Raw genomic sequence first — 25,152 nt, forward strand, 5'->3', positions numbered from 1 at the left:
CTGGTTCAGAAATGATGAGATAAGTGTCTCTCAGTACACTCATAAGAGTTGTTCTACTAGGAGATTTGCCCACCAGTCTCTCTACCACATTTTGTTAATTTGTTTCCTGTTTCCTCTTGTTCAGTGCAACATGGTTACAATCAGAATTTTACTTCTAGGTTCTTCTCTCTCCTTTTATCATCTCTCTGTGGTCTTCTGTCTGCACAGTGATCCCCTTTCCTTCTTATGAGTTGTATGACTGATTTGGTTAAATCTTCAAGTTAGGTCCTTGGGACGTTAGCACCTGGTTAACTCTTTGTGACCACTTGAAATTGGAGCAACAATAGGGAGAGGATGAGTAGACAAGATGTCATGAGGTCTCAAGCTCCTTAAGTAAAACATCATAAGACCCCTGACATCCTGAAAAAAAGTTGTCTGCCATCTAAATATCTAAATTATGGGATAGTAGATGAGGCAGGAGCTGAAATGCAAGAACCAATAGTCTGATGTTTGTTGGTATTCAGTTATTTTCTTTTCTACAAAAATTACCTAGTGTTGCACTCTTTCTACTTTCCTCTACCTCTCATTATTGAATTTTGTTTATTTTAGGGGTTTTTACAAGCAGTATTTAAAAGAGAGAGCAAGATTAGGGATTATTTCATTCCTTGTATTTATATCTCCATTACCTAGCATAGAGTAAGTTCTTAATAAATGCTTGTTAATTTATTTTTTTTAATTCTAGGCACCTTTCATTGGCTATCTTCCCAGTGTTGGTATCAAACTTTTATAAGAGATATTTTGTGCAAAGATATTTTCCCCATTAAACATTCTCATAAATTTTAAACATACTGTTCATAGCTCTGAAGATTCTTACATACAAATCACTAACAAAGGAGCACTTACCAGAATGAGGAAAATAATTTTTAAAATTCATATCTAAGAACACAAAGTCAAGAATTTCAAGGAAAACAATAAGAAAAAAGTAGGTCAGATACTACAACTAGTGTTCTTTCCAGATTAAAATGTATACATATATTTTCTGTTACCATAAAAGTAGAAAATTATTTGTACTATCTATCCATTGCATTTACTTTTTTAGAAAGCTTATTCTTTTTTTTTTTTTCAAATAAAATGTTGATAGTGGTTGTTGTTTATTGGGAAGTGATTGATGTATTAATTCAAAATGTAGGTTTTTTGAATATTAATTAGAGATCATGGATGACCACGGTGAAGGCAATTTCCATAGATTGGTAGGCATGATAGCCAGATCATAGGGGACTTGAGGAACAAATAAGTAATGACAAAATATAAGCAACAAACTAGACTCCTCTTCCTAAAAGAAATCAAAAAGGCCTTTTAAGGGACACCTTATTGTTGAGGTTATGTATCTTGAACTACAACAAGAAGGGCCTCAGAAACTTGCTCTATAGCATATAACTATTAGTTAGGTCTGTGACCAGTTTCATGATTGTTATATTTTTATGAGATGATTTAACTGTCTATTATTGTTACCTAGATTGTCACTGAATGAATGTAGGCCAACTAAGTGGCAGTCTGGAGTAGTGGAGAAAATACGGACTTTATAGTCAGAGAACTTGGATTCTAATTCTGGTTCTTTTCTATATTTATCTGTGCGAAGCTGGGTAGGTAATTTCTTAAGCCTTACCGTCTTAATTTTTAAAATGAAAATAGTGGACCAGGCGACCTTTATGTCTCCAGGCATATGCACATGAAAAAATGTGTCCTGTATGGGCTCAGTATCATAGACCCATAGGGGGGAAAAACAGGAAACACAAAAAAGATTGGAAAGAAAGTAATCTCTAGCTATCTAGCCATCAGGACTAGTAGGGTTTTTTGAATCTTCTTCACACTTTTGAATAGTTAGGAACAATAATATCTCGGGAAATCCAGAGATAAATTTTCATTCATCAAATCAGGTCAGAAAGAACTTATATAAGCCCTTACTCTGTGCCAATAACTTTCCCTAAGTCCCGGGTATAAAAAAGAAATGCAAAGGAGTCCCTGATCTCAATTGGGCTCATATTGTAATGGTGGAACACACAAATAATTCTGCATACAAGATATATAGAAGGTAAATTGGTAAATTGGAGTCTAATAGAAAGCACTAGGATTGTGGGAGGCTGACTTTTAAAAAAAGTCAGGAGTCAGAGATGAAAAAAAAGAGTGTTCCGGGCATGGTAGACAGTCAGTGACAGTGCACTGAATTGGGACATAAAGTGTCTTGCACAAGGAATAGCAAGACTAGTATAGCTGGAAAATGGCATACATGGAAGAGAGTAAAGTGTAAAAGCATTGAGAAGATGGGGAATCTCTGGGTTGTGAAGGACTTTGAAAGTCAAACAGAGGATTTTATATTCGTTTGTGGAGGCGATTGTAACTGAGATTATTGAGTAGGATGATGATGTAGTCATACTTTGTTTTTAGGAAGGTCACTTTGGCAACTAACTGGAGAATAGATTGACATGAAATGGAATGGAATAAGCATATAGTAAGCTCTTATTGCCAGGCACCTTGCTAGGCACTTTACAACTATCTTATTTGATCCCACACCAACTATGTGAGGTAAGTGCTCTTTTGATCCTTGTTTTACAGTTGATGCTTTTGAGGTAAACAGAGATTAAGTGATTTTTCCAGGGTCATACAGTTAATAAGATGGGATATGAACACAAATCTCCCTGACTTCAGGCTCTATGCTATATCCACTGCCTCAGGAATTTGTCTTATCTAAATACCATCCAAGTGCTCTGAATTATATAATTTATTTGGTTTTTTTAAAATTTCCAACAAGGAGTCTTTTCTAACATAAGGCAATTCCCAGAAGTAAAGGTACTTCCAGTCTTTGAAGTCCATAATCACCCCAACCCCATTGTAATACTGTTCATTTTGAAAACTCAGATTCTGGAAGAGCAGCTAAAATTACTTTTCCTAGCATTCTTTGATAATTATATATAATTGATTCATTAGCATGATATAGAAGAGTTTTTTTTTTAAATAGTCAAAGCATTAACACTATTTTATGAATAGCCTAAATAGAAACAACTTAGCTATCAAAAGAAACAACTTACTCCTCAAATTTTGGATTGAATTCATACTTATGTCAATTTATATGAGTATGTAACATTTTTCTAATTGTGATCTTATCAAAAATATTTCCAGTGTCTCTGAAAACAAAATAATCAACAAAAGATGAAATAGCATTAAATGAATATTCTTTTTCACATTGAGACTCTTCCATGAATATTCATGAATGAGAATCATAACATTACATACATAACATAACATAACATTAACAGCAATTAGCACTTATAGAGTTGAAAAGTATTTTATATATGTTATTTCATTTGATCATCACAATATTATCCTTATTTTGCAGATAAATTGATACTGAGAGAGATTAAATTACTTGTCACACAGGTAGTTAATATCTAAATCGGACTTGAATTCAGGACTTCATAATTATTACTCCATTATGCCACCTATTTGTTTAAGTGCATTCTGTTCTGTACCCTTTAGCTTATCTGAGAGTGTTGTAGGGAGGAAAGTGTGAAGTGCTATAGAAATTTAAGTTATTATTTTAAGTTTTAGTATTATTACTTCATCCCAGCCTTGACAAAAATATTGCTTTTGTTTATACTTTCTATTTTATTTATTTATTAAGTTGCATGTAGAAAAAAATTTTGACCATTTGTTTCTGACATTTTAGGATTCAGATTTTGCTATCCCTACATTGACTTCCCACCTCAAAGCAGTAAATAATCTGATATAGGTTATACCAATGCTCTCATGAAGTATATATTTCCATATTGCTCATGTTGTGACAGAAGACACATATCACATGTACAATAAAAAATTCATGGAGGAAATAAAGTGGAAGATGGCATACTTTGACCTGCAATCAGACTCCAACAGTTCCTTCTTTGATTGTGGATAGCATTTTTCACCACAGGTTCTTTCTTTGGGAACTTTCTTTGCTGATAATAGTTTAGTACCTCACAGTTGATTTTTGTATAATATTTCTGCTACTATATACATTGTTCTTTGGTTCTGCTCATTTCATTCTGCATCAATTCATATGTTTTTCCAAGTTTTTCTAAACTCATCCTGTTTATCATTTCCTGTGGTGTAACAATATTCCATTATAACTATATGCCCTTGTTCATTCTCTGAGTGGTAGAACACCCCTTGGTTTTCAATTCTTTGTCACTACAGAGAGAGCTGCTAAAAATATATTTGTACAAGTAGGTTATTTTCCCTTATCTATGATATCTATGGGATACAGACCCAATAGTGATATTGTTGGATCAAAGGCTATGTATAGAAAGCCAGCTCTATATGGTAGAGGTCCTGAGTGGCGTTTAATGGTGTTGGATTGAAAAGACAGGAAACAGAAAATGGGAACAGCCAGACTAATTGTTTAGACCATAGCTGATCCACCTTCATGGAGGTTGGGGTTTATTTTTATACTGGTTTCAAACAAAGAACACAAAGGAAGAGCCACAACTGTGAAGTCATACACAACCCATTAAAGTCTAAAAAGTAGAGAAATAGGTACAAGGGCAAGGACCAAATTCCAACCACCAATTAGTAGGGGATTAATTCTGGGAGCAGAAATATATTTCATGGAGATTTTTACTAATTGAGTCCTGTATTCCTGATGTACAGAATTGGACCTGGTCAGATAAAGTCTGGACTAGATTGCCTGGCTCCAGCCTTATCTAAGTAATATTTTTTAGGGTTCAGGCTTCTTAATTATCAAGGAGAAAAATGGTGAACTCAGTAGCTGCTGGTCTGCTAAGGACTCAAAGCTTTCCAATAAGAATATTAAGAAAAGGTGGGGATCTGAAAATGAGTCAGAAGAGGAGTCTTAGATTTTTACCTTAGATGGCCAATTCTATCTGCATCTGACATACAGGGCAGAAAAATCATACACACAATTTTACTTGCCGATGATTTTGTAATGGGATCCAGATAAAACATCTATTACAGATTCTATTTCTCTAGATGACTCCTAATAGCCTCCTGGAGGGGTCAAGTTGTTTTTGGATTAACCTACCTGCTGGTACCAGAGCTTTTCAGGGCTGAGGTGACTAAGACCAAACACAAAGACTGCCTCAGCCTGGATTGGTCACGTAGGGAATCCAGATAACAGACCCTAATTTTGACCCTATTTCTCCAGTGGCTCTCTACAACTATGCATAGTTTTGTGGAGCTCTGGGGCTGATTCCACATTACTTTCTAAAATGGTTGTATTGAAAACATCTTGACAGATATTGCTCTTATCATCCTTTTTCTACCAGTAATGGTCTTCACATGATTCTAGTAGACATCCCCCTAATTCATTGATAAATTTGTGGTCCAACAGTTACCTTCTACCTGGCTTAGTCCATCTGTCAAGATTGTTTACCAGGATATAGCCATTGAGCATGCTACATCTCCTTGGAGCCATAGATGAGAGTTGGATGAAAGGTGAACACTGAAGTCGTCCTAAAAAGGGTTTGGCAAGCCCTTATGCTAGAGTTGCTAGTCTTCCTTGAACATACAATACAAAGAATCTGTGTGCAAGGCTTGAATGCCTTACATTTCATGCATACTCTGTGATTTTATGGTCTATTGCTACCCTGTTGGTGAAGCACACTGTGATTGCAATGTTACTACAATCTAGGAAAGCTATTCTCTTATCCCCAAATATGTTCTTGGAATCCTATTTCTTTGTTTTTGTTTTTGTTTTTTAAACTATTGCCTTCTCTCTAAGTATCTATTCTAAGGCAGAAGAGTGGTAAGAGCTAGGCATTTGTGGTTAAGTGACTTGCCCAGGATCACACAGCTTAGGAAGGATCTGAGGTCATATTTGAACCCAAGACCTTCCATCTTCAGGCACCTCTCAAATGTTGTTTCTCTTGGGAGATGAATTACTTATATGACCAAGATATAATTTTCAAATTTATTAATAACAAGGCTATTCAATATACATATATAAATACATTTACATATATTTATTATATATCTGTAGGTATATTATGCAAGCTCAAACATCTAAGAAAAAAGTTTTGAAGAGCTGTATTAGAATCCCAAGTCATACATAGTCTAATTTTTTAGGAAAAAAACATTTTGACTGCTTCTATTTTCTACCAGCAAAATAAACTAGATACTGCAGTATGTTCTAAATTCTAAACATCACAGCATAAAAGAAGTCACTTTTTAATGTGTGATTACATGTTCAGGAAATAATTTATATTTGTTTTATTTGTCTCTTTTATATTTTCAGGACAATAATTTCTCTTTATAGAGTCCCTATTAATACTGTCTTTCCTTAAAACAAAGAAAAACAGTTAAACAAAAGTGATCAATACAGTGGTATTATTTGATAGTTTATGGAGCAGTTTTTTTTTGTGGAACAAAATATAGAAATGGGGGTCCAAGTGTCCTTAAGGTAGATATCACTTACTTCAAATACCAGTCCTATTTTTTAAATACTTGTTGTCTTATTCTGATGATACCATTGTATTAGACACAGTGAAGAACCCAAAGATGTCTAAGGCATGATCCCTGTCCTCAAGAACCAGAGTTAGGGAGAGAAGACAAAAGCACATGGAGTGGGAAGTCACTAGCCTTAGAGAGATCAGAAAAGGCTTCTTTTATGACACTAGAAAGAAGCTAGAGAATTTCAGGCATGAGGGACAGCCAATGAAAAGGTAGAATACAGACATGAAGTGTCTTATGCAAGTAATAGCAAGGAGTCCAGTGTAACTGGATTGGAAAGTACATGGGGGTTAGTAAAGTATAAGAAGACTAAAAAGGTAGAAGGGAGCCAGGTTATGAAAGGCTTTAAGTGCCAAACAGAGAATTTTATATTTCATCCTAGAGAGGATAGGGAGCCACTAGAGTGAGTGTCATGTGTGAGTGTATGTGTATGTGTGTAAAATAGAATATCTTCCACTTTAGAAAGATTAATTTGTTTCCTTCATAGACAGATTAAACAACACTTTTTAAATGAAGCTTTTTTGTTATCCCTTCAATTACCATATATTTATTTAGAATATATCTGTGTATATATGTGGGTCTATATACATAAATATATACATACATACATACATAAACACTTGTGTGTGTGTATTTTCCTATAATGTTATCTCCCAGTAGTGGCTTCTTGAGATAGGGACTGTTTCATTTTTTACTTTGTATTTGTAGTAACTAGTATAACACCTACCACATAATAGTTGCTTATTGATTGGTTTTGATTTATCTTTTCTAATTAGTCTTATGTAGTTAATGTTTATTATGCATGAAAATTTTGAGAAATTTAATGTAAATAATTTGATAAAGTTTAAACTTTTTATGACTTTCTCTAATCATATAACTCTATTTTTACCAGACCAATTATTCAGAATAGTAACAAAGGTAGAGTACCAGTGGATCTTAAATTGGTCCTAGTCTTATTCAGTATGATTCAATGGTTCAACAAACAAGTTTATTTAATACCATGGAAACCCTCTCAATTTCCCTGGCTTTCTTTAAGATTCAGCTCAAATCCTACTTACTGTAGGTCCTCATTTTCTCCTCCCTCCCTCTGGTTCCTTCTCTCTGAAATTATGTTCCATTTACTATATATAGCAAGGATACTGTTTCCCTTTTTTATATATTTCTAGGACTTAGCATAGTATTTGATACAGAAGAAGTCCTAAGTAAATGTTTGTTGATTGAATGAAAAGACAGCTAACAAACTTATAGCACGAATTCAGGTGGATCCAGTTCTCCTTACCTCCATATTTACTGTTACCATTCTTAGTAAGTATAGAGTATTGATTCACACAACAGTAAAGAGGAAATAGGAGAAGCCCTAACTTCTGCACTGAGGTTTTATACCCAAGAGCCTTAATTTCCTGGACTAACTAAATTTTGAAGAAAATTTCATAGCTTTTTTAATTGAAAAACTAGCATAAGCTGAATGGATGAGGTGTTGCTTCTGCCTGAGGGACTTTGTTTCAGAACACCAACATCTGAATGTTATGCTTCTTTCCTCTGATGGCCATCCAGGCTTATTGTGAAATATACCACCCCTGAAAGTCTTGGATTTTTCTCAGGCCCTATGTGCTTCAATACAATCAAATATCAACTATAAAAATGTAAATAATATTTTAATATGTCACATGACAGTATATATTGTCTAATGAATGATGTGGACAATTAATAATACATAAGTTCAGAGGAAAGAGAAATCAGATTCATGTTAGAGCCAGCAAAGGCTTGATGAAGGAAGTCTGCTTTGAGCAAGATCTGCAAAGATGAGGGCAAGAGAGAATGGTATTTCTACATTTGTCTGAACAAAACTGTAAAGGTAGAGGAATACAAAGAGCATCAGAGCAGGGGCAATACAATGAGTAAATGAATTTAGCTTGAGGAGAAAATTTTGATGGGAGAAAAATTATAGGAAAAGGTAGATTAGCATCATTAACTATGCTTACTGTACTTCACACAAGAAAAAGACAGTCTCTTAAGTGCTACCTGCATTCAGAGAACACTTCTTTCAGACTGTATGCCCTTTAAATCTAACATATATTCTAGAAACCATTGTTTCATTTTCATTATGTTAGCACAGTGCTGGATATTGAAGAATATTGAAATAGTCTTTTTAAAAATTTTATTTATTCAATTAATTAATTAATTTGCTTTTTGTTTGTTTTGAGTATTTTTCCATGATTACCTGGTTCATGTTCTTTCTCTCCCCTCTTTTCTCTCCTCCTCCAGGAGCCAATGAGCAATTCCACTGGGTTATACATTTATCATTATTCAAAACCTATTTCTATATTATTAATATTTGCAGGACAGTGATATTCAAAGTCAACACCCCCAATCATATACCCATCAAACCATGTGATCAGTCATATGTTTTTCTTCTGCATTTCTATTCCCACGATTATTTTCTGGATGTGCATAGTGTTCTTACTCATAAATCCCTCAGAATTGTCCTACATCATTGCATGGCTGAATTTGATTGTGCCACAGGAATTTGGTAGAACTCTTTCTTTGCTTATTTTGTCAAATAGTTTGTATAGCATTGGGATTAGTTGTTCTTTAAATGGTTTATACAATTCACTTGTGAATCCATCTGGTCCTGGGGATTTTTTCTCAGAGAGTTTTTGATGGCTTGTCCAATTTCTATTTCTGATATGAGATTATTTAAGTATTCCATTTCCTCTTCTGTTAATCTAGGCAGTTTATGTTTTTGTAAATATTCATCTATATCACCAAGATTGCTGTATTTGTTGCCATATACTTGGGAAAATAGTTCTTAATAATTACCTTAATTTCCACTTCATTAGAGGTATAAGGGGGAAAAGGGATTTTGGGGGTTCAGTATTTTAAAAGATGGTTGCCAGAGGATTGAACTATTATCAATCCTCAATTAAGAATAGTCTCAAGTCAAAATTGACTTTTGTAGAACTTTATTTACAATTAGGAAGGTTGAAGGTAGGGAAACTGAGAGAGAGAAACTCTGGCCCAGATCAGAGGCCCCCGAACCAGGTAAGAATTTAGAGGCCCCAGCAGAGGGGCACAGAGGTTAATTAAACGAGGATTCTAACCACAAGGCCTTTTACATTTAGAGAGGTAAGAGAGGCCTCCTTGAGGGTAGAGCCTCCAGAAACGCCAAGGAAAGAGAAAGAGAGTCAGCCTAACTTACCTTACCCACGTGACAATTCAAAGGGGATATTTAAAGCAGTTTCACCAGGGTCTCAACATTCCAACACTCCTCCATGAACCAGAAAAGGTCTATCACCAGATTCTCTCTTCTACTGAAGATCTCTCACTCACTCAACTCCCTCTTTTTAAAGGGGTCACTTATGCATCACTTCCTGTGCCTCTCTCCTAATTTGCATGTCCAATCATAATAGACCATTCTCATAGGCAGTCAGTTGATTCTGATTTGTCACCCACTCTAGCACACGTAGGTTATGGACCTCCCAGAATTAGAGGTGTTCTCACCTTTGGTGATTAAATCTAAAGATGGGCAGTGTATACTTAATGTAATTATCACAGAGGTGACGTTACCCTTTTCATCTTTGATATTGATGATTTGGTTTTCTTTCTTTTTTATTCGATTAACCAGTACTCTATCTATTTTATTTCTTTTTTTCAAAGTACCAGCTTCTTGCCTTATTTATTAATTCAATAGTTATTTCACTTTCAATTTTAATAATTTCTTCTTTAATTTTTAGGATTTTTAATTTAGTTTTTATATGGGGATTTTTAACTTGTTCTATTTCAATTTTTTAGATTTGCTTTCCCAATTCATTGACCTCTTCCCTCTCTGATTTCTTAACATATGCACTCAGGGATGTAAATTTTCCCCTGAGTACTGCTTTGGCTGCATCCCATAGATTTTGATAGGATGTCTCATCAGTGTCATTCTCTTCAATGAAATTATTGTTTCTATGATTTGTTTTTTAACCAACCTATTTTGGAGAATCATATTATTTAATTTATGCTTATTTTTGATTTGCCTCTCCCTGTATCCTTACTAATTATTATTTTATTGTATTATGATCTGAAAAGGTTGCATTTATTATTTCTGCTCTTTTGCACTCGTTTGCCTGTTTTTATGCTCTAGTAAATGGTCAATCTGTGTGAATATACCATGTGCTGCTGAAAAGAAGGTGTATTCCTTTTTGTACCTATTTATTTTTCTCCATATGTCTATTAACTCTAATTTTTCTAAGATTTTATTCATATCTCTTATCCCTTTCTTATTTATTTTTTGGTTTGATTTATCTAGGTCTGATAGAGGAATTTTCAGGTCTCCCACTAGTATATTTTTACTATCTGTTTCTTCCTTAACTACAATAGTTTCTCCTTAAAAATTTGGATGCTGTACCATTTGGTGCATACATGTTGAGTAGTGATATTTCTTCATTGTTTATACTGCCTTTTATCAGAATGTAATTACCTTCCTTATCTCTTTTAATCAGATCAATTTTTAATATTTTTACTTTGGCTTTGTCAGATATCATGATTGAGACTTCTGCCTTTTTTCTCATTTGATGGCCAATAAATTTTGCTCCAGCCTCTTTCCCTTACCCTGTGTGTATCTACCTATCTCAAGTGTGTTTCTTGTAGGCAACATATGGTAGGATTTTGGTTTCTAATCTACTGTTGCTATCTACTTCTGTTTTATGGGTGAGTTAATCCTATTCACATTGAGAGTTATGATTACCATCAATGTATTCCCCATCATTTTGATTTCCTCTCCTAGTCCTGCCCTTCCTTCTTTTACTATTTCCTTCTATAGTAGTGTTTTGTTTTTAATCAGTTCCTCTAATCCCCACCCTTATTTTGCTTCCCTTCCCACCCCTACATTCTTATTCCCCTCTTATTTTTTAAGTTCTATTAATTGCCCCATTCTCACCTTTCCCTCCCTTTTAATATCCCCCTCTCCACTTCACCTTCTCTTTGTTTTTCGCTCTTAACTTCCCAGTAGGGTAAGATAGAATTCTCTATCCCAATAGGTCTGGCTATTCTTCCTTCTCAGAATGGATTCCACTGAGAATAAGGTTGAAGTATTACCTATTACTACTCTTTTCCCCCTTTCTTATAATAGTATTCTTACGCCCAACAACTCCCCCACCATGCACCTCTTTCTGTGGTATAATTTATCCTATTTTTATTCTTCTTTCAACTTTTTCTTAGTACCATGCTCTATTCCCCCCTTTTTTGCATATCATCTTAAACAACTTAGTACCACAATCTCTGCCTATGAATAATTCTTCTATCTACAATGATAATGAAAACAATTTTAAGAGATTTATAGTTATATTTTTCCATATAAAAATCTTCTGTTTTGTTAAATGTCCATACTTTCCCTTGGAAGTATATAATCAGTTTTGAAGGGTAGGTGATCCTTGGTTATAGACCCAATTCTCTTGCCTTCCTGAATGTCATATTCCAAGCCTTGTGGTCCTTTAGTGTGGAAGCTGCCATATCTCGTGTAATTCTGACTAGGGTTCCTTGATATCTGAATTGTCTCTTTCTGGCTGTTTGCAATACTTTGTCCTTGGCCTACGTACTCTTGAATTTGGCTATTGCATTTTTGGGAGTTGTCTTTTGAGGATTTAATATAGAGGGTGATCTATGGACTCTTTCAATGTCTATTTTGTTCACTTGTTCAAGAGTTTCAGGGCAGTTTTCCTGAATAATTTCTTGTAATATGATGCCAAGGCTTTTATTTTTTTCTAATCTTTCAGGTAGACAAATAATTCTCTTATTGTCTCTTCTGGATCTGTTTTCCTGGGTAGTTGCCTTTTCAATGAGATATTTCATTTTTCCTTCTATTCTTTTGATTTTGCTTTATTAATTCATGCTGGCTTCTGAGATCATTAGTTATTACTTTCCCAGTTCTAGTCTTTAAAGACTGATTTTCAGATATGATCTTTTGATTTTCTTTTTAGTTTGTTCTGCCCTACATTTTTAAGTATTTATTAATATTTATTTTTTTGAAAAGTTAACATGGTTACATAATTCATGCTCTTACTTTCCCCTACACCCCACGACTTCCCACTCCCCCCATGACAGATGTGTATTTCCACTGGTTTTAACATGTGTCATTGATCAATATATATTTCCAAATTGTTCATAGTTGAATTGGTGTGGTAGTTTAGAGTCTACATCCCCAATCATGTCCACTTCAACCCATGTGTTCAAGCAGTTGTTTTTCTTCTTTTTCCACTCCTGTAGTTCCTTCTCTGAATGTGGGTAGAATTCTTTTCCATAAATCCCTCAGAATTGTCCTGGGACATTGCATTGCTGCCAGTACAGAAGTCCATTACATTAGATTTTACCACAGTGTATTGGTCTCTGTGTACAATGTTCTTCTGGCTCTGCTCCTTTCACTCTACACCAATTCCTGGAGGTCTTTCCAGTTCACATGGAATTCCTCCAGTTTATTATTCCTTTGAACACAATAGTATTCTATTGCCAGCATATACCACAATTTGTTTAGCTATTCCCCAATTGAAGGGCATACCCTCATTTTCTAGTTTTTTGCCACCACAAAAAACTCAGCTATAAATATTTTCGTACAAGTCTGTTTGTCTATGATCTCTTTGGGGTACAAACCCAACAATGGTATTGCTGGATCAAAGGGCAGGCATTCTTTTATAGCCCTTTGAGCATAGTTCCAAATTGCCTTCCAGAATGGTTGGATCAATTCACTACTCCACCACCAATGGATTAATGTCCCAATTTTGCCACATCCCCTCCAACATTCATTACTCTCCCCTTCTCTCATTTTAGTCAATATACTAGGGGTGAGGTGATACATCAGAGTTGTTTTGATTTGTATTTCTCCAATTATTAGAGAGTTAGAACACTTTCCCATGTGCTTATTGATAGTTTTGATTTCTTTATCTGAAAATTGTCTATTCATGTCTCTTGCCTATTTATCAGTTGGGGAATGGCTTGATTTTTTATATAATTGGTTTAATTCCTTGAATATTTTAGTAATTAGACCTCTGTCAGAGTTTTTTGTTATAAAGATTTTTTTCCCAATTTGTTGTTTCCCTTCTGATTTTGGCTACATTGTTTTTGTACAAAAGTTTTTAAGTTTAATGTAATTAAAATCTTTTATTTTACATTTTTTAATTTTCTCTAACTCTTGCTTGGTTTTAAAATCTTTCCTTTCCCAGAGATCTGACAGGTATACTATTTTGTGTTCACTTAACTTATTTATAGTTTCCCTCTTTATATTCAAGTCATTCACCCATTCTGAATTTATCTTGGTGTAGGGTGTGAGATGTTGATCTAAACCTCATCTCTCCCATATTGTTTTCCAAATTTCACAGCAGTTTTTGTCAAATAGTGGATTCATGTCCCAAAAGTTGGGCTCTTTGGGTTTATCATACACTGTTTTGCTGACGTCACTTACCCCAAGTCTATTCCACTGATCCTCCCTTCTGTCTCTTAGCCAGTAAGTACCATACTGTTTTGATGACCCCTGCTTTATAGTATAGTTTGATATCTGTACTGGTAGGCCACCTTCCTTTACATTTTTTTCCATTATTTCCCTTGATATTCTTGATCTTTTGTTATTCTAAATGAACTTTGTTATAGTTTTTCCTAATTCAGTAAAAAAGTTTTTTGGTAGTTTGATAGGAATGGAGCTAAATAGGTGAATTAATTTGGGTAGAATGGTCATTTTTATTATGTTAGCTCATCCTACCCATGAGCAATCAATATTTTTCCAATTGTTTAGATGTAGTTTTAATTGTTTGGAAAGTGTTTTGTAGTTGTTTTCATATAATTTCTGTGTTTGTTTTGGTAGATAGATTCCTAAGTATTTTATATTGTCTAGGGTGATTTTAAATGGTGTTTCTCTTTCAACCTCTTGCTGCTGTGATATGTTGGAAATATATAGAAATGCTAATGATTTATGTGTATTTATTTTGTATCCTGCAACTTTGCTAAAGTTGTTGATTATTTCTGTTAGCTTCTTAGTTGATTCTCTAGGATTTTTTAAGTATACCATCATATCATCTGCAAATAGTGATAGCTTAGTCTCCTCACTGCCTATTTTGATACCTTCAATTTCTTTTTCTTCTCTAATTGCTACTGCTAGTGTTTCTAGTACTATGTTAAATAGTAGAGGTGATAATGGGCATCCTTGTTTCACTCCTGATCTTATTGCAAATTCTTCTAATTTATCCCCATTGCATATGATGCTTGTTGATGGTTTTTGGTATATACTGTTTTTTATTTTTAGGAAAGGTCCTTCTATTCCTATACTTTTCAATGTTTTCAATAGGAATGGATGCTGTATTTTGTCAAAGGCTTTTTCATGTGATTTTTGTTTGTTAGATTGTTGATATGGTCAATTATTGTGGATGGTTTTCCTAATGTTGAACCATCCTTGCATTCCTGGGATAAATCCCACCTAATCATGGTGGATGATCCTCTTGATCACTTGCTGGAGTCTCTTTGCTAATATTCTATTTATAATTTTTGTATCTATATTCATTAGGGAGATTGGTTTATAGTTTTCTTTCTCTGTTTTTTATCTACCTGACTTTGGAATCAGTATGATATTTGTGTTATAAAAGGAATTTGGTAGGACTCCTTCTTTGCTTATTTTGTCAAATAATTTGTATAGTATTGGGATTAGTTGCTCCTTGAATGTCTCATAGAATTCACTTGTGAATCTAATAGGCCCTGGCGATTTTTTCTTAGGGAGTTCTTTGATGGCTTGTTCAATTTCTTTTTCCTTTATATGGGATTATTTAGGTATTCTATTTCTTCTGCTGTTAATCTAGGCAATTTGTATTTTTGTAAATATTCATCCATATCTCCTAGGTTGCTATATTTAGTAGGGCAAAATATTTTTTAATGATTGCCTTAATTTCCCCTTCATTAGAGATGAGGTCTCCCTTTTCATCTTTGATATTGTCAATTTGGTTTTCTTCTTTCCTTTTTTTATTAGATTGACCAGTACTTTGTCTACTTAATCTGTTTTTCCAAAATACCAGCTTCTAGTCTTATTTATTAATTCAATAGTTCTTTTACTTTCGATTTTATTAATTTCTCCCTTGATTTTTAGTATTTCTAACTTAGTTTTCATCTGGTGATACTTAATTTGCTCACTTTCTAATATTTTAAGTTACATGCCCAATTCATTAATCTCTGCCTTCCCTAATTTGTTAATATATGCACTCAAGGATATAAATTTCCCCCTGAGTACTGCCTTGGCTGCATGCCACAGAGGTTGGTAGGATGTGTCATCATTGTCATTCTCTTCAGTGAAATTGTTGATAGTTTCTATGATTTCTTCTTTGACTAGCTGATTTTAGAGAATCATATTATTTGATTTCCAATTAGTTTTTCATTTGCCTGTCCAGGTGCCCTTACTAATTATTATTTTTATTGCATTATGATCTGAGAAGGTTCCACTTATTATTTCTGCTCTTCTGCATTTGTTTGCAATGTTTCTATGTAACTATTACATGTATTACATGGTCAATCTTTGTGAATGTATCATGTGTAGCTGAAAAGAAGGTATTTTCCTTTTTGTTCCTATTTATTTTTCTCCACATATCTATTAAAACTAATTTTTCTAGGACTTCATTCATCTCTCTTCTTTCTTATTTCTTTTTTGTTTCATTTATCTAGATCTGAAAGAGGGATATTTATATCTCCCACTACTATGGTTTTACTATCTATGTCCTTGGGATCTGCCAGTTTCTCCTTCATGAATCTGGTTGCTATGCCATTTGGTGCATACATATTATTTCCTCTTCGTCTATACTCCCTTTAATCGGGATGTAATGACCTTCCCTGTCTTTTTTAATCATTTCTATTTTTACTTTGGCTTTGTCAGAAATCATAATAGCCACTCCTGCCTTCTTTTTCTCATTTGAAGCTCAAAGGATTTTGCTCAAGCCCTTTACCTTAAACCTGTGTATGTCCACCCTCCTCATATGTGTTTCTTGTAGACAACATATGGTAGGATTTTGGTTTCTAATCCACTCTTCCATTTGCTTCCTTTTTATGGGTGAGTTCATCCCATTCACATTCAGAGTTATAATTATCAGTTGTGTATTCGCCAACATTTTGGTATGAGAAGATACCTAGTTCTACCCCTTCTTCTTACACTATATCCTTTTAAACCAGTGGTTTGCTTTGTGCCAGTAACCCTTGACTCCTCCCTTGATTTACTACCCTTTCTACCCCCTCCCTTATTATTCCCCTCTATTTATTTTTAAGGCCTAATGATTTCCCTCCCTCCTCTTCTCCCCTCCTTTTTTTTTGACCTCCCCACTCCCCTGCTCCCCTTGGTTTTTCCCCTCATGACTTTCTCAGTAGGGTTGGATAGAATTTTATATCCCAATGGATAAAGGTACTCTTCCCTCTCAGGGTTAATTACACTGAGAGTAAGGTTTAAATATTATCTCTTAATGCTCTCTTTCTTTCCTTCTTATAATAGTATTCATCCCTCCCCCTTCACATGCCCTCTTTGTGTGTAATGGAATATCCTATTTTTCTTATTCATTCAAGTTTCTCTAGGTGTCCTCTACTATTCACCCCCCTCTTTCCCACCCCCATATCATCTTAGACCATTTAGTATTCCAACCTCTCCTTATGAATAATTCTTCTAATTACTATTATAGTGAATACTATAATAGTTAATAGAGTTCCTTAAAGAGAATTATACGTAACATTTCTCCACATAGCAATACAAATAATTAGATCATATTGAAGCACTTAAAGAGGCAAATTTAAAAAATACACGTTTTCTTTCTTTCCCCACTGTTTCTTATTTACCTTTTCATGTTTCTCTTGATTTTTGTGGTTGGATATCAAACTTTCCATTTAGTCCTGGTCTTTTCTGTGCAAATACTTGGAAATCTTCTATCTTGTTGAATGCCCAAACTTTCCCTTGGAAATATATGGTTAGTTTTGATGGGTGGGTGATCCTTGGTTGTAGACCCAGTTCTCTTGCCTTTCTGAATATCATATTCCTTGCCTTGCGCATTTTTAGTGAGGAGGCTGCCAGATCCTGTGTTATCCTGATTGTTGCCCCTTGATATCTGAATAGTCTCTTTCTGGCTTTGTGTAAATTTTTTTACTTGGAAGCTCTTGAGTTTGGCTATTATATTCCTTGGGGTTGTCTTTTCTGGGTCTAGTGTAGAGGGTGATCTATGGATCCTTTCAATGTCTCTATTGCCCTCTTGTTGTAGAACTTCAGGGTAATTTTGCTGAATAATTTCTTTTAGTATGGAGTCCAAATTTCTATTGATTTCTGCTTTTTCAGGAAGACCAATGATTCTCAAATTGTCTCTTCTACACCTGTTTTCTTGGTCTGTCACTTTCTCATTGAGATATTTCATGTTTTCTTCTATTTTATCAGTCTTTTGACTTTGTTTTATTTGTTCTTGCTGTCTTGAGAGATCATTAGCTTCTAATTTCTCAATTCTGGCCTTTAGGGACTGGTTTTTGGCTATAATCTTTTGCTTTTCCTTTTCAATCTGGTCATTTCTGGTGTTCAATTTGCTTACCAGTTCATTTGATTTCTGAGACTCACTTTCCAATTGCAAAATTCTGCATTTTAAACTGTTATTTTCTTGCTAGATTTTGTTTTCCAATTTGCTTACTATTTGTTTGATTTTGGGGCATCTTTCTCCTATTGGGAGTTTCTGTCTTCTAAACTGTTAATTTCTTTTTGAGCTATTTCCCACTTCTCTCGCCAAATCTCTTCCATCTTTCTCATCATCTCAGATTTGAACTCTTCAATAGCTTGTGGCCAGTTTTCATTATTTTGGGAAGGTTTGGATATGCTTACTTGTTTGTTCTCCTCTGTTGTTTGCTCTGTTTTCTGGATTTTATCTGTGTAAAAGTTGTCGAGTGTTACAGATTTCTTCTTGATGATCTTTCTCTTTTGGGGTTCTTGTCTCTGGCTTGCCATTGTTAGCCCTGGGCCCTCTCTAGTTTATCCTCACACTCAGAGTCTGTCTGTGCTCTTTAGGCTCCTGAAGTCTCAATTGTTCTCAGGGTCAAGCCTCCTGGTGGTCCCCTTAGTTGTTCCTCTGCCCGAGGCTCCTTTAACAGTCTCAGGGCGTTGCTTTCATAGTTGTGAACTCCTTTTGCACTGGTTCCCCACTCAAGGTCCACGCCTACACTTAAGATCTGAGTCCTAGCCTGCGCTCAAGATTCGTGTCTGGGCTTGCGTCCACGTCCACACTCCTGCCTGCTCTCAGGGTCTGAGCTCAAAGTCCACGTTCTTTCTTTAGACTCTTGGGGTCTTAAGTCTTGCTGCTCTCAGGAGCAGGCCCTGGTGACCCAAGGTAGCTGCGAAGGACTTAATGCGTGCCCCAAACTTGCTCTAACTCTTGTGCACTGGCTTTGGCACTGTAGGTGGTGTGGGGTAGGTTCGGGGGTTGCTCAGCTCACGTTTTAGTGAGAGCTGTTTCACCCCTTTATAGCATGGAAATGCCCCGATTCCACGTACCTCCAATGCTGCACCCTATTGTGGGGTCCCTTAGTCCTCTGGATTTGTTTTTATGTCTTCTTGAGGAGTCCTTTATGTGTTGGTTAGGAGAGGTTAAGCAGCTGCTTTTTACTCTGCTGCCATCTTTACCAGGAAATCTCTGTCTTACTTTTTGTGGCTTCCAGCAGATGGGTTCTGGTCTTCAGTTTGCTTATTACTTCATTTGATTTCTGTGCCTCTTCTTCCATGTGGGCAATTTTGTATTTTAAGTTGTTATTTTCCTTTTTTAATTGCTTTCATTTGTCTTTCCCACTTTTCTTCCCATTTTTCTTTTATCTTTCTTACTTGGTTCTTCAACTCCTTTTTGATTTCCTCCAGAACTTGTAATCAATTTTTATTTGGGGGGGAAAGTTTGGTTGTGTTTGTTTATTTGTCATTTTCTAATGTTGCTTCTGTTTTTTCTCTTTTTCTCTATAGAAATTTCCCAGGGCCAACAGCTTTTTCTGCTCCTATTTATTTCTTTTGCTACTTGTGGATTGAGTTCCTGAATTTTGGTCAACAGTGCTTTCTTAGCTTCTGTCTTGCAGGGCTTTGCCTTGGTAGTATCTTCCAGGTAATTCTTTGTGTAGCATATTTTAAAGCGTTTTGCTGTGACGCTATTTTTCCAGTCCCTGCTGCCTCTTATGCGGCCAGCCTTGTGTCTGCCCAGTCTCCACGCTCTTCAGCCTCAGGTCCCACGTCTTGCTGCCAAGGGCTTGCACTTTCCTCAGGGGTAAATCTGTGGTCAGCCAGGCCCGAAAATTTAGAGATTTTCCCCTCCCTCACTCTGACTCTGGTGTGGTATATATGTGTGTTATGAAAGCTCACACTTTCATCAGTGGAGTTTTGTTCCCTGTAAAGATGTAATTTGTGCAAGGAGGATGGGACCAAAGGAATCCAAGAAGGCAGTTGCAGACAGTTGCTGACAGTTGAGACCAGAGAGGTTTTTGGGAATTTCTCCGAGGAAGGGAGGAAAGGAGAGATCTTCGATCAGAGTACTGGGAAGAGGGAGGAGGAGGACAACCTACCTTGGATCCAGTCCTGAGGGCTTCCTGAGGATCTTTCTTTTGGACATTGAAACCTTGATTCCCTGATCAAAGCCATTCCATCACATCACACCCATCAAGACTTCAACCATTGAGATAGCTAAATTTTTGGACTCCATTTGGAGAGCAATCTCTTAGTCTCCTTCACCCATTACCCAACCTTGCTAAATCAAACTTACAGTCAAAACTTACAATTATAGAAAAGGATTGAAACAGAAAAATAGAAATAGGAGGAGAAGGGGCGAGGGGAGAAGCTTAGGAGTGGGAACCACCTTAGTGATGGACCCCATAGGAATAGAGAAGAAGGCACCCCAAAATCCCTTTGCCCCTCACCCCTTCCTCTAATCACTGTTTTGCGAATAATAAAAAGCAATTCAACAGCCAGATAGCATTACATAGTGTTTATTGTTACACCCCTTATAGCATGAAAATCCCCAAACACTGCCTGCCTTTAAGACTGCATCCCATGGGAAAGCCCCTTTACTCATCTGATTTTGATTTCTGTCCTTTTAAGACACTTTGTAGTGACTGGTTGGAAGGAGATTCAGAAAGTTCTGCCAACTCAGAGACCATCTTAGCTTTGCCTGGAAGTAGTCTTAAGAAAATAGCCTATGTTCTTAGGAGGTCATTACACTTTTGTTGGGGAGGCAAGAATTTAGATACAAAACTAGAGAAGAGTATAGCATATGATATAATCAAATGATAAATTGTGTGGTTTGGATAATAAATATGAAAGGAATTAAGCAGTAAGAAATAATAGCCTGCATTGGATGAGTTCTGAAAGGCTTTAGGAAGGTAGATACTTAGATGAACCTTGGCTGATAGGTGGAATTTAGCTATGCAAAAAATAATTAGCTAAGGGGTATTCTTAAGAGTGGAGTTCATAAAGTAATGCCATAAAAGCGGGAATGAGCATGGTATATCAATTTCAGCATTAGAGAGTGTATTAGGGCTGGTATGGACTCAAAGGGCATGAGTTAGTAACCTAGCTTGGTCACTTACTTCCTGGGTAGCCTTAAAATGACCAATATGCATTCTAAGATCTCTTCTGGTTCTAAATATATAATCCTGTGATGTGCTAATGAGAAGATCATGGTACTAAAAGAGATGAATAGACCCTTAAATAACAATTCTGGCACCTGGGGCAAATCCAGCTAGAGAAAAAGTAAAATAGACAGTCAGGGACAGTAATGTTGAAAGAATGAGTTGTATGTTATCCAGGGTATCTAACCCTGTCTCCCAAGACATATCTGATATTCTACCTCCGTCTTATCCCTAGTTTCTGGAAATTAGTAGGGGCCAAACGGAGATTGGCCTGAAGTATACTGGGTTACAGTGCTGAGGTTCTACATAAGTAATGTGGCCTTATGTTCCTTAGCAAATTGGAATGAAAGTGAATATCCTAACTCTGTGTACTTTAATACTGAGAAGCATTGGTATTACAAAGTGTTCTCTTGGCCTCTTATCGTTTCAATTAATGTGTCTGTGGTAAAAAAAAATGTGCTACAGAAACTATGATTAATAGAATATTTATTTCCATTCAGCAATATTCTCTACTAGGGAAAGTACCTGATTTAAGGATATTCATCTTTTTAAGAATATTTTTATCAATACCATTTGATCATTTCTTTTCCTGGAAGCTAAAATTCTTCTTTTATTCCAGTTGCTTAACTTTTTCAGTTTAATTTGAAAAGAAAATTCTCATTCTGTCCCCATTTTGTTTATCTATTTTAATTTGGAGTTGTTCCCTGTCACATTGCCTGTCACATTGTATGCTTCTATTTTGGTGAAGAACTAAGAAATGTACCTTAAAAGACTTCAGAAAGATATATAAGGATAGTTGTTTTTTGTGGAAGAGGATGCCTGGTAAAGTGCTATTTAAATAAACTTCACAAAATATAAATATATAATACCTATATTTAAAGTCAATAAAAACAGTTATAAAAATAATATCTAATATTTACACAATGCTTACTGTGTGCCAGGCACTGTTCTAAACACTGTACAATTATCATTTCATTTGATCCTTACAATATAGGTGGAAGGTAGGTACTATTTTTATCCCCATTTTATAGATGGAAACTTATCCAGTCAGAGTTTGTTAAGTGACTTGTTCAGAGTTACATAGCTTGTAAGTGCCTAAGGCTAGATTTGATCTCAGATCTTCTTGACCTCAGGACCACTCCTCTATTCACTGTACCATATAGTTGCCCCATTGTATCTCAGGTTGGAAGCAATCATTAAATACCTGTTGCATGTACTGTTTCTTAGTAGTAAGTGTTCAGAAGCTCTCCTTATTTCTTTTAGATTACTTGTGTCATATTCATAACAATAATTATCTTCTCTTAAAGCATCAGAGGCTTTTGGATATGCTTGATGCAGAGAAGGAACAACTTACAGAAAAACTAAAAGAAGCTTTGACTCAACAGTCACAAGAACAGAAGGTAAGATTTCATGTACAATCTGGGAATAATAGGCCTTATTTCCTCAGAAAATATATGTAATATCTTCTAAACTCTTTTTTGATTCACAGGAAATATTGGGAAAATGTTTAGCAGAAGAAATGCAAAGAAACAAAGATGCATTAACAACTGCAGCAAAGGTATTGCCATATGTAACAATTGGTTTCTTTTTAAGTGAGTGGTATTTAAGAAAGGTGAGTTTTGATTAATTTTGTATTCAGGCTAGCTTCATGCTATAAAGAAGGTTTTCCCCTCTCATTTCTCTTTTGTGTTCATCTTAATTTAATACATATTTAAATGTCTGCTTTAAGACACTGTGCCTTAGAGATACAAAGGCAATTTTTAAAAAATATTTTTTACCTCAAAGACTTTCTACAAGGGAATATAGTATGTAAACAGAGAAGGAAATATGAGATGAGTTGAGGAAAGAGAAAGCCCTGACAACTAGGATATAAAGAAAGCTTTGCATATAATGTGGCATCTGAAATTAACCTTAAAGAGAAACTGAGACTCTAAGAATTAGATGAATTCAGTTGAATAGCCAGAGTGAAAGAACAATCACTAATAACTCAGTATTCGCTCAAAAGTCAGCTTTGAGTTTGGTGTTCCAAGGATCTGTGCTTGGTTCTGGCATGTTTAAGCAGTTGTGGGAATGGAGGATATCAGGGACATGGATGAAGGTACAGATGGCACATTACTTCCCAAACATGTAATCTTCAGTCTCTTACTATGTGCTATTTTATTTCCTACTAACATGCCCAGACTTTCTCCATTCTTAAAAACAAAACTTTATTGGACACCCTCCTGGCCTTAAACTATTACCTTGTATCACTACTCCCTTTTATAAGCAAATTCTTTGGGAGAAATAAAGGAAGAGTGGAAGAATAGAAGCAAATAAATAATGATTGCTAAATGTTCTTCCTCTGCTTCCTTTTCTCTCATCTCACTTTTCAGCCTTTTGCAAACTAGTTTCTGATCTGATCGCTTATCTGAAATTTGTCTCTCCCAAGTTACCAGCTATATATCTTACTTACTATATATCATGATCTAATCTCATTTCTCATCTTTTTTACCTCTCTGCAGCATTTGGTACAGCATTTCCACTTAAAAACTTTTCTCTCAGGGTTCTCATTATACTGCTTTCTTTTCTATCTCCTTCTAGCTCTCTATACTTATTCTCCTTTACTTAATCATCATCCATAATTTGACCCTTAATTGACTTCAATTTCAGCCTTCTTTTCTTCTATCTCTCTGCCATCTATTGTTGATTTTATCAAGTCCCATGGGTTTAGTTACCTGTGTGCAACCCTGATCTCTATTGAGCACCAGTCCTTTGTCAATGGTTGCCTATTAGACATTTTGAATTAGATAGCCAGCAGTCATTTCAAAATCAAAATATCCAAAACAGAAATCATTATCTTTCCTCAAAAAATCTAGCTCTCTTCTCTAATTTTGTAAAGTAGATCACTATCCTTATAGGTATCTAGCTTAATAGTCTCAATATCATCCTTGATTCCTCACTGTAAGCCCCTTTAGAACAAGTATTATTTCATTTATTTCTTTGTACTTTTTAATAGAATGCTTAGCACATAGGTTAAGAGCAAGCATTAACAAATGTTTATTCATTCATTGATTGAGTGAGGGTAAGGATTGCTATCTAACCAGCCTTCTCTAACGGCTACCAACAATGGGCATAGCTTATTGTCTATCTACAATGCCTAGGATGCTAACTCAGTGACTCCATTCAACAACATGTCACAATCTTGGCAATATTAATTTGTCTCTCAGAAATCTTACCTTAGTGTGATATAGACCCAAGAAGGTGAACTTAGGTTCTTGAAAGCTATGCCAACTGGATTCAAGCTCTAGCTCATTTTACCAAACTAGAAAAACTTCAAAATCAGGAAAGATAAGACTTGAGAAAAGACCACTGAATTTGGAAAATTTTATTGAAAGACTGGAAAAAGAAAGAGGTGGAGATATTAGAAAGTGGAAACAAGGAGAGTATACAGCTTTTTGAAGGGTTAGAGAGGACAGATATGGAATGAAAACTTGAAGAGATGGTACAATCTATTGAGCATTTTTTTCAAGGCTACCTGAACATGTATGCATGTGGTGGGAAAGGGGACAAATATATAGGAGGAAGGGATGAAAGATGTAGAAACAAAATGTACCAGCAAAGATGGGATCAAGGATATCAATGTAATTGTTGTTTTTATTTTTATTTTTTTTAAAACCCTTACTTTCTGTCTTGGAGTCAATACTGTGTATTGGCTTCAAGGCAGAAGTGTGATAAGGGTAGGCAATGGGGGTAAAGTGACTTGCCCAGGGTCACACAGCTGGGAAGTGTCTGAGGTCAGATTCTTGTTTTTAAAACCTTTAACTTCAGTCTTAGAATCAATATGAACATTAAGAGTTAGGTAATTGGGGGTTAGTGACTTACTTGCCCAGAGTCACATGTAACCCCAATTGAATAGTCCTTGTCTTTCTGTCTTAGAATTGTTACTAAGAAAGTAAGGTTTTTTTAATGCACAGAAAATGTAACTTTTATAAAAAGCACCTGAGTAGTTTTGTATGCTACATAAGTTGAGTATTTTATAATAAAAGATTAAATTTTCTGAGAGGAACACAATTTTAAAAC

General features: G+C 35.3%; 1 protein-coding gene across 2 annotated transcripts in view; it reads left to right on the forward strand.

Moving 5' to 3' along the window:
* Positions 1 to 25,152, forward strand: part of CCDC91 (coiled-coil domain containing 91) — a 488,375-nt gene that overhangs the window by 317,146 nt on the left and 146,077 nt on the right. For both annotated transcript variants that reach the window (XM_044678266.1, XM_044678267.1), the window contains 2 exons: positions 22,401 to 22,493; positions 22,583 to 22,651. In XM_044678266.1, coding sequence (XP_044534201.1) covers positions 22,401 to 22,493; positions 22,583 to 22,651 — 162 coding nt within the window. The remainder of the gene's footprint in view (positions 1 to 22,400; positions 22,494 to 22,582; positions 22,652 to 25,152) is intronic.

Source organism: Gracilinanus agilis, chromosome 5 (assembly GCF_016433145.1).
Source record: "Gracilinanus agilis isolate LMUSP501 chromosome 5, AgileGrace, whole genome shotgun sequence".
Classification (NCBI taxonomy): domain Eukaryota; kingdom Metazoa; phylum Chordata; class Mammalia; order Didelphimorphia; family Didelphidae; genus Gracilinanus; species Gracilinanus agilis.